The 10,403-nt window shown below is 33.7% G+C and overlaps 1 protein-coding gene across 2 annotated transcripts; it reads right to left on the bottom strand.

The window, feature by feature from the left end:
- Nucleotides 3,774-9,934, bottom strand: LOC109711953 (E3 ubiquitin-protein ligase MBR1). Of its 2 annotated transcripts, none has more exons than XM_020235333.1 (6): nt 9,696-9,934; nt 6,414-7,575; nt 6,191-6,238; nt 5,992-6,090; nt 5,660-5,818; nt 3,774-4,314 (listed from the first exon to the last, which is right to left on the bottom strand). In XM_020235333.1, the coding sequence occupies exons 2-6, from the start codon at nt 7,536-7,538 to the stop codon at nt 4,183-4,185; spliced, it is 1,563 nt and encodes a 520-aa protein (XP_020090922.1). In that variant the 5' UTR covers nt 7,539-7,575; nt 9,696-9,934; the 3' UTR covers nt 3,774-4,182. The 2 variants fall into 2 exon arrangements, with proteins under 2 accessions (XP_020090922.1, XP_020090924.1); XM_020235335.1 differs by lacking the exon at nt 9,696-9,934 and adding an exon at nt 9,589-9,674.

The following is a 10,403-nucleotide window of genomic DNA, read 5'->3' as shown; positions in this document are numbered from 1 at the left end:
TCTTGGTAATTGAATCACTGTTTCTTTGTATTTCATATATAGAATTCTAATAATTACCTAAAAGTTTAATAAATAACGTACAATCTTAACAATCCAAAATATCCATCAATATATACAATCCTAACAATCACACTGAGTTGGCAAAAAGAAGGTTAGTTAGTAAAATAAAATTTTTGAAGAGTTGTTTGGCCAATTATAAATTTTTGAGGGTTATTTTGAAAAAAGTCCAAAAAAAAAAATTGTATTGTAATTGATACATTACACTGCATATGTCCCAAACTAATTATTGAACAAATTATACTTTCGATTGTGAAATTATTATAAGGCACGTGACACTTTGATTCTCAAATTTTAATTTATTTATCATAATTTATTGATCAAAATTCTTAGATAATTGCAATCAAATCCCACTATCTAATTTAGTTATTTAAATATTGTCAAATTATTAATGTAGAAATGATATAGAATCCTAATTAATGTCGCATCATTATTCACAATATTTTCGCATCATTTTTATATTAATAATTTGTTAATATTTAACCAACTACACAGAACTTGATTGTAACAATTCAAAAAGTTCAATGCGACAAATAAAAGTTTAAGAAATAAAGTGTCACGCGCTTTATAGTTTCAAGACCAATAGTGTAAATTACACTTAATTATATATCTTATGTGAGATGGTGATGAGTCTAACTAACGAGACATGACATAGTAATTTTAAGTTAATGTAGCAATTTTAACTTAAAGTAATTTTCTAAATAATATTTTATTTTATTTTTTTTATACGATATGCATATATTTGATTGGATATTATTATTTTTATATTAAAAAAATTTTGAAAACTTTCTTGAATCCAAATTCGAATATAGGATTATCTGAATTCGAAATTATTAGTTTTTTTTTTTTTTTTTGGAGGAAAAGCTCACATATGAGGTTTTATTTTTTATATATAATCAATATGTAACTTTCACAAATATTTTCTTAAAATTCGTAACTCTTTTTCCTCTATTTGTTTACTACTTTATAAATTTTAGAAAGTTTAGATACATATCGGCAATTTTTTTATTCTACTTTTTAAATATTTATTAAATTTCTGATTGGTATCTATATCTGTACATGAATACGTTTTTACTGAATATAGATTTGAAATTTATTGTTTGTTTAATTAATATTTGACTCCATATCTGATGTGAAAATTTGAATATGAATTGAGGCGTNGAAATGAGTGTAAACTGCTCTTTTAAAATTTATAATTGATAATATTTTCCAATAAAAGAGCAGTAAATAAAAAACAAAGGGAAAGCAAAAGAAACGCAGAGTTAGATTATGGCTCCTCGTAATTAATAAGTAAACAGAGAAGGAAAAAAAAGTTCCCAAAAAAAGGGCTTTAGGTTGCCTTTGGCTCGAGAAGAAATTTTGGTGAATAATTTTTTGTTAATTATTCTCAAGAACAGGGAGTGTCTCAGGATAATCTAGAACAAGCTTTATATTACCTTGCTTATCAAATTAATCATTAATTAATAAAAATTTAGACAACATATTACAAGGAATGGAAAATAATAATAATAATAATAATAATAATAATATTTTGTTCAATAGATGAAAATAAATAGTTGTTCGATGGTTTAAATAGAACAATACAGAACAATTTGTTCTCGGATAACCTGGTGTGACCGAAATATTCTGTATTCATCATTTGTTTTTATTTTGTATTTGGGTACAAATTGGTGGATATATTCTATTATTATTTGGGAGATATCCCCAACCAAACAATCGATCCCTTAATAGAGGATGGAAAGCAAATCAGCATACAATCCAACTTCATTTTCAAGCCATAGATAGTGCCTGGCAGTCCTCAACACTACCAATTTCCAGCTTTCTCAACAGATCGAGCCCCCCTTCTCTCAGCTTCAGTTTCTTTCAGCAACACAGAGTCTAGCTAGGATGCCTTCCCAAGTACAAATTTTTTTTTAACTCTTTTGGATCCTTGGATTTATGAAAGGGTAAATTGCATTGTTACTTCTTGAACTTTTGGCGAAGTTTCACTTTACCCCTCGAACTCCTAAAATGGACATCTAACATCCTAAAGTCTAATATTTCGTTCATGTTACCCCTTCCGTCAGTTTTCCGTCAAACTCCGTTAATCGAAAACTGACAGAAGAGGTAAAACGAATGAAATATTAGAGTTTAGGATGTTAGATGTCAATTTTAGGAGTTTGGGGGGTTAAGTGAAACTCGCTAAAAGTTCAGGAGGTAGCAGTGCAATTTACTTCATAGGACCCTTAACTATAAATTATTTTATTATAATATATTACTTATGAATTAACTACTAACCCTCAAATTAGTGATCATTTTTTATTTTGCATATATATGTATTTTTTATCCTAAAATAAATTATACCATAATTTATTCTACATTTTATTGTAATAAAATAAAAGCGAAAGAAATGAATTAGAGTAACTTAAAGATAAGAAAAGTGCAATACTAACTACCTACGATGCTCGAGCACTCTAATGTCCTTGTGTACTCGCTAATATAGTTGATTTATAATAGGTGTCCTCACTCGGATATAGAGATTTTAATTCTTAGTTAATTTTCTATAGTACTCGTTTGTCATTTTTATCTTTAGAAATATTGTTCTAAAAAATATACTTATTTTCTATGAAATTATGCAATGTAATTTTATTGTAGCCTAAAATAAAATTTTTGTGCTTTATTTCAGCCAATTAGAAATTTTTAATATAAAAATATAAAATAATATTTTATAATACTTTAGAACAATGCTTCTAAAGTATGATAAATTTTAGTATGATTTATTTTAGGATAAAAAAATATATAAATTCAAAATCAAGTATGATCACTAACTTGAGGTTTAGTAGTCAATCCATAAGTTACATATTATAATAAAATAATTTATAGTTGGAGTAACTTGCATTGTTACCCCCTGAACTTTTGGCAAGTTTCACTTAACCCCCAAAACTCCTAAAATAGACATCTAACATCCTAAACTCTAATATTTCATTCGTTTTACCCCTTCCGTTAGTTTCCGGTTAACGGAACTTGACGAAAAACTGACGGAAGGGATAACATGAACGAAATATTAGAGTTTAAGATGTTAAATATTCATTTTAGGAGTTCAAGGGGTAAAATAAAATTTCGTAAAAAGTTCAGGAAGTAACAATATAATTTACCCATTTATGAAACACCGTCACCAAATTGTAAACTCTAGACATCCAAGAGCCCAAAAGTTGAAAGTATGAGCTCACTTTTCAGTAACGCGTCACAAATTGCAAGAAAACTGGCCTCATGATTTCCAGTACTTCCATATTTATAGGAGAATAAAAGCTAGAATACTTCTAGAAGTAAACGGTGGAACTCGTCGACTTCCACATCATTTTCAATAATAGGACATCCGAATAAATAATCGGTTCTATTAAATGAAACCAGATTTTGTAATTTTACGAGAATATTTGCATAGTGATCAAATGGAGTCAAATTTATATCATATTAGCCATTAAAAATTGTTAATTTTTTAACAATTTAAAGATTAGGCAAATGATACAAAAAAATTTATTAAACTTGACACCTTAAAGATTCAGATACTATAAATCATGTTAAACAGTGCAGATCACCGATTCGGACATCTCATTGGCAGAAATGACGCGGGAGTAAATGGTCTCCTTTACTCCTCGACAGTATTCTAATACATAAGATATGTCTCAAATCAATTATAGTATATGCCAAGTGAGACGGAGAAATGCACATCAAAATGATACTTGAAAATAAATTTTCTTACTCTTTTATGTAATCTGGAGATACATGATTAGATCTTGCAAATCCTACGTAGGATAACTGTTGCAAATACATATTTAGAGCAATGCTCCAAAGGTGTAGTACATACGCCAAAAGCTTTTAACTCCTGCAAGTTATTGTTTCCAAACTCATGGACTCCTTATTACTTGCCTCTTATTGCAAGAGATCAGAAGCCAATGGACAAAGCAGAAATTTAACAGGAGAATTTTCCATGAAAAATGTTGAACTTATACACATATTCTTCGCGATTCAATTTATGAAGGGGCCTGACTGTTTCAAGGCTAAAGATGAAATGTTTTAAGCTCGTGGTATTTACAACAGAAAATGAAACCTGCATAAAAAATAAAAAATAAGAAAAAGGATATAAATTTATGATGGTGCAGCAGATGCCTTGCAGATCGGACACCAGTTCTTCAGCCTAAACCACTGATGGGCGCAGGCAATGTGGTATCGATGCTCGCATCTCAAAGTGCCCAATTCATCTCCTTTAACATACTCTTCCTGAAGATCAAGAACAGCGGCACATGTAAGTAGGGAGTATTATCCATTGATCAAGCACACAGTACATAATTGGTTCAGCCTCGACTAGATTATACACATAAACAATTTGAGTAAGATTCATTTTATATATATCTATACTTGTATGCCGACCAAGCATTACAATACAACTTCAGCTTTTCTGTTTCTCATTTTTTTAGATAACCAAACAACCGAACTAGAAAGTTAGTTTTCAAAATCTGCCCCGCTCTCTTCGCCGATTGTTCCTTTGATATTGGAAATGGATGCTCTGTACCATTTTGGGAGGGGAGATGGCACAGAGAAGGAACTCTGGCGAATGCCTTCACCAAGTTTTATGCTAGGGTAATTGCGCAAAGTGGTTCAATTTCACCTTGGATTAATACTTCAACACTTAATTATAATGAGGCTACAAAAGCTTCTTTCTATCATCCAGAAAGTAAGCCTCTCAAACAAAAAGGATAGCATTGTTTGGATGAGCCCGCATCGGGGACATTCTCTTCTCGCTCTGGCCAAAACTCCGCTTTGTCTTACGCTTCTTACCTGGTTGTTTTTTGAAAAGTAGGATTCTGACTACGGACAACTTACGCAAAAGAATCCGGCCTGCACCACAATGCTGTGTTTTGTGTAATTCGGATCAAGAGTGCGTGAAGCATGTATTTTGGACTTGCCCTTATACACAGGCCGTTTGGAATATGGTAATTCTCAATCCTTACGGACTCTCTCTTTCAAGGTGGGATGGGGAAATGAACTTTTTAGATATTTGGAGTTCAATTACGGAAGCCTTGACGCATCAAATGAGAACAGAAGTGGACTGCTTTTTCATTACCGGCTGTTGGTTAATCTGGATTGCGAGAAACATGCGAATCTTCAATGGAAAGGCATAGACGACAAACTCTTCGGCGGAGGCTATTCTTCTTACTACAAGGGATTGGATGGGTATTTGGGCTTCTTAGCGGATAGCACTTCTTTTACAGTTCTCTACTACTCGTTGTTTTAACTTTTTTAGTTTTTTTCATTACTCTCCTCACCGACCTTCTCTTGTACCGCAAGCATGCAACCCTTTCTGTTTCCTCAAAAAAAAAATAAATGATACTTCTGAAAAGTAGCATTTTCACCTTCTAACTACTGACTGGTAACCAAACAGCCCTTCAACAAAAGAGAGCAAGCATTCTCTTTATGTTTTGGTTTCCCTTCCATAATGATATTTCAGCTTAATAATCTAAAATGAGGGAGAACATGAAAAGCATTTTAGGGAGCTTGATGTTAACAACACTTGCGGAGTGACAGTTTATTACCAGTTTGCACATGGCACGGTAAGGAAAAGTACCTGGCATATGCTGCATTTTATATCCTCGACAATGCGAGTACTGATTCCCCTGCCTATGGAGTCTTGCAAGTATATTGTTCTCTTAAGACATTTTGCTAATTGCTCCGCCGAAAGTGCAGTGCTCACTGTGCCCATTTTCTCCTCTAGTGCTAATAATTCCTGTCCAAATCAATTTAAAATCAAATTGTTAAGATAATTAATGCGATCATCTTCTGAAAGAAATAGAAAAAGGAAACGAGAAAGGAAAAGAAATGTGAAATGTTGTAGTGATTTCTAAGCAAGAAAAGGTGAAGAGAGTAATACACCTAATATTTAGCTAACAAACATAATACCTCATATGACATATTATCTATGTCCATTCTCATGTCTCGATGCTGATCAAGGAAATTGAAACCACCCAAGAAAAAATTTGCCTCTAGTGCCAACAATTGCTGCAAGAATTAAATTCCTCACTTAATCAACAAATATTTTGAGAGGAAATAAAAAAGAAAAGTGAAGGAAGTACGAAAAGATTAGAAGCATGTCGACAACCTCATAGGTCAATTCATCTTGTTCAATTCTGTCTAGTGCCAATAACACCTGCAAGATTCAAATTAAAAACCCGTACTTTCATTCTACACAACTAAAACTACATCAAGAGTTAACAAAACTCGGTCAGAATGTATACGAGAATATAATTATTGGTAGTGTATAACAATGAGCTCGAAGAATTATAAACCAGTAAAATACTGATTCAAAAGTACATATAAATCACCTCTGCAATTCCTTCCATATTAATGCGTCGCTGGCCGCTTCGATCTCCTGAAGAGCCGCTTTCTTCAGTGCGATGAGTTGATCTACTTTGAGAATCCCGACTGGTTGAACTTCGACGTCCGGGCGAAAGGAGAGCACGAGTAAGTTCACGGGAGAATGGTCTCGAAGAGATTTCGGGAACAGCTTCTTGTATCGAAATTGGAATTTCCTCATTAGAAGCTCTTTGATCAGAAACCCCCACCCGAGGCTCCTCACTAGAAGCACTTACTATTCCAGAGGAGACTGCACCATCCCTACTGCTCTGTGGATTTCCAGTCCTCCTTGCAGCAAGCCGAGAAGCTGACTGTTCTGGAACAGGTAAGCAAGGGCCAGGAATTCCTCTACTCGATGACCCAATTAAGCTCTTAACTCGAGATGAACTCTCTCCTTCAGAAGCTCTTTTACGAAAAGCTTCAACCCTCTTACTGCGGTTAAGATCCGAAGAAGAACAGCCTGATGGTAGAACATCAGATACCGACGCACAACTAAGATTTTTAAACCCCGGCGAGGACTTAGATGCGAGGCTGAATTTTTTAGAAGCACTTCCAATCCGACCAAAGGAAGATGAACCTAAACATAGCTCTTTATTTCTCTGCTTACTTGAGCTGGAACTTGATGAACTGGCCCTTCTCGACGACTCAACATTATGCATGGAAATCCCTTGATATTTGTGAGAGTTGAAGCCTTCGGTCGTGGAATTAGAGATTGAATCCCCTGAATTAGAGATCGAATCCTCCGAATATTCGATCACAGCCTTACTGCTACCACTATTTTCTGCAATATTTCTCTCTTCTAGAACACTTTGCTTCTGCTTCTCGTGGTGGGACTTTCTTGAAGTTGATCTAGAAGTGCTTCCAACTATGGCTTTTGAGCTAGTCGAGCGAAAAGAAGCTCTGGCATTTCTTGGCCTTTCCAAATTGTCGATTTGGGTGGATTTTACGGCATTAATCCTGCTGCTGCCGACTCCAAACTTGTTGCAATTCTGATTGCTCTTTTCCTCAAGGTTTTGACTCCTAAGGGAAATGCCGGAGGCTGTTTTGGAAAATCTGACTCCTCCAGAAGATCTCCTACCAGAATATTCTTCCATGCCAAAATCAAATTGGGAAGAGAACAAGAAAAAGCTCCTGCGAAGAATAAAATGAATCAGTTCTTCAGTAGCTATTTGCTGTGAAGAAACAAGATAACACTACGCCAGTAACTTGGAAAGTGTACAATAAGTTGGTGAAAATTAGACAATTTCTTAGAAAGAAATATAGCAAAGTGTTATGATAGGATTGCACTCAGAAAACAGTTACTGCCTCATAATAAACAGGCAAGAAGTTCATTAAACTGACATTGAAATGCAATAAAAAAAACTAAACAAAAAATGTCATGTCCAATGAAAAGAGCACTTTGCAAAAACTTAAAACGGAGGGAAAAGGACCACAAAAATATTCCACCCAACATTTCTGCATTAGCACCATTCATACACAGCACTCAAAAAGAAATAACTTGTTTTTCCAGATTGATATCAAAGTTACCAAGGTGATCAAGCTAGATCTATGAGACAAATGAAATGCGAAGATGACATAAAAAAAGGCAGTGCTCAGCTAGTTGAGACGGAATAGCTTAAAATTGAAAAGGCGTAATTAGAAAGAGAACCGCATCTTTATGCCTCAATTGGTCATGCTCTTCTTACCCTTGGTAGCTACCCTCTTTTTCTCAAACATATAATACAAGAAATGTATAAATAACAATATCTTTAAAAATTGTTTAATGAAAATAGGCTACTTTGCTCAAGTGGTACCTAAACAGGGTCATGGTGCCTAGTAAGTCGCCTAATGATTACATGCAGGTGCCTGATTGACTAGACGGTCCAAATTAAACCCAAATCCAATTTAATTAAATCCAATGTGGGCCTTAATAGACCTTTTATTATAGCCGGCATGTAGGCGATGCTTTTCACAAGCTCGATGGACATCACATGAAGCGATTTTCAAAGGAACTTACATTTTTATCCTTAAGCAAGACAGATTGTTACACTTTATATCCTAAAACTTGATAATAAAGAAGTTACACTTAGAATTTTCCCCTGCACATTCTTAGACCAATTGAACTAAATCAGTTTTACCTACTTTCAATCTCACTTCAATTAGACCATCATTATGGAAAAAAAGAAAAGAAAAAAGAAGCAGCTCCTGAATGAAGAACTATGTGATTCCGAACAGCAAATGACGCCACGATGTTTCTAAAATCTGATTTAAACAGAAAATACATATCAGATAGGTAAGCATCAATAACCAGAATTATGGAAAATCGGCACTTTGTTAATCATCAGAGGGTGATTGAAATTCTGGGTAGCAGGGCCTAAAAGCCAAATATGCTTATCTTTTGAATCAACATGCCAAACACATGTTCATGGGAAAAAAAAAAAGACATGCAAATCGACGCAGAAACAAACTAAAATTCTCATATTACTGATAAATTAAAACCTTAAGACATCTAGAGCTCAGTGGTATCGTAAATGGGGAATTTTATCGGACTGCGATTGCAAATGATGCCACAAAATTTCCAAACTCCAGCCTCATTGGGTCTATCCATGAACACAACTTTGATAGGTAAAAAATTAATAACTTAATCAGTATTAAATGAAACTCATTTCATTCATTAAGAAATCAGGGGGTTTCCAAAACAATCTATATTACTACTTGCTTTGATCAATTTTATAGCGCAAGATAACACATAACAACAATTAAAACAAAAATCATAAATAAATACAATATGGGCATAAAATAAGAAACAACATCGAATTCCATGGTACGAAAGAATTAAAAAAAATGATGTAAAAGAATTTCCATATTATCCAATTTCTTTTAAGAAATTCGACGAGCTCAAAACATTGGGATAATCCAAAATCACATAACCAAAAATCCCATACATCGCACCAAATTAACCAAAATAAGTAAACTACCATACCGTAAATAGAAAACTACCCCAAATAAAAGCAACCAACAAAACAAAAAAAAAAACAAAAAAAAACCCAAGGACGAATCAATTTACGCGATCTTGAGCTATTCCCACGCAAACCAACCAATCAAAACCCACAAATTGCAGCGTTTGAATCGCTCAAAACCCACAAAAATGAGCAAAGCTCCCACCTTTGATCGAGCAAAGCGCAGGAACCGATCAAAACGACGCGAAATGATTATAAAAGAAAGAAAAAGGAACGAAAAGGCTCCGGTTTTACTCTTCGTCATCAACATACCTCTAATTAAATGGCGGCGTATTCGAGAGAGAGAGAGAGAGAGAGAGAGAGAAAAGGAAAGGAGAAGATTAAATGAGACGAGATCCGAGGATTTAAATGACCCATTTTGGATCGTATCGGGTCGGGTTTCCCGTCGTACCCGAAACCCGATGTGATAACTTCGTGTGGTTATCGGGGTAAATAGCAATATTAGTCCTTGATCTTCTTATTTTTTACGATTTTGTACTTCTAACTTTATAATTTGGGGCTTTTGCCTTTTTATACCCACTAGTATTCGAAATTTTTCAAATTTATTGCCAAAATATCCTTCTAACCTCAAATCCTATTAGTAAACCCTAGTAGAGATTTGGATATATTCGAAGGAATTTTTAAAAATTAATAAAAATATTCTAATCAGCGAGAGATATATTAAATATTTTTGAAAGTTTTAAAAGGTACAGTAGATATTATCCCTTCAAATTTCACATTTAAAACCTGTGAATTTTTTAAAAGTACATCTACTACTTACACCACTATGCAATTTCAGTTTCTACCTTCTATTGAATTGAAGGATTTATATATATATATATATATATATAGTGTAAATGCACATGAGTGAACCATTTGCATATAATAATATTTTCTAAGATAAACTTAAAATAAATTTCGAAATGTAAAATTTAAAGAACTTAACAGTTTGATGACGAGAATGATACCTCTGTAAGGGTT

Source organism: Ananas comosus, linkage group 6 (genome assembly GCF_001540865.1).
Source record: "Ananas comosus cultivar F153 linkage group 6, ASM154086v1, whole genome shotgun sequence".
In the NCBI taxonomy this organism is placed as follows: Eukaryota; Viridiplantae; Streptophyta; class Magnoliopsida; order Poales; family Bromeliaceae; genus Ananas; species Ananas comosus.
The sequence above is the reverse complement of the archived record's forward strand: the minus strand, read 5'-3'. Positions and strand labels throughout refer to the sequence as shown.

Excerpts from the sequence above, each read along its gene's own strand:
- LOC109711953 (XM_020235333.1), bottom strand. The coding sequence starts at position 7,538 with ATGGAAGAATATTCTGGTAGGAGATCTTCTGGAGGAGTCAGATTTTCC. Across the intron at positions 6,091-6,190 it reads AAGATGAATTGACCTATGAG|CAATTGTTGGCACTAGAGGC; the intron begins GTTGTCGACATG and ends TAATTCTTGCAG. Across the intron at positions 4,315-5,659 it reads TAAAATGCAGCATATGCCAG|GAAGAGTATGTTAAAGGAGA; the intron begins GTACTTTTCCTT and ends CTTGATCTTCAG.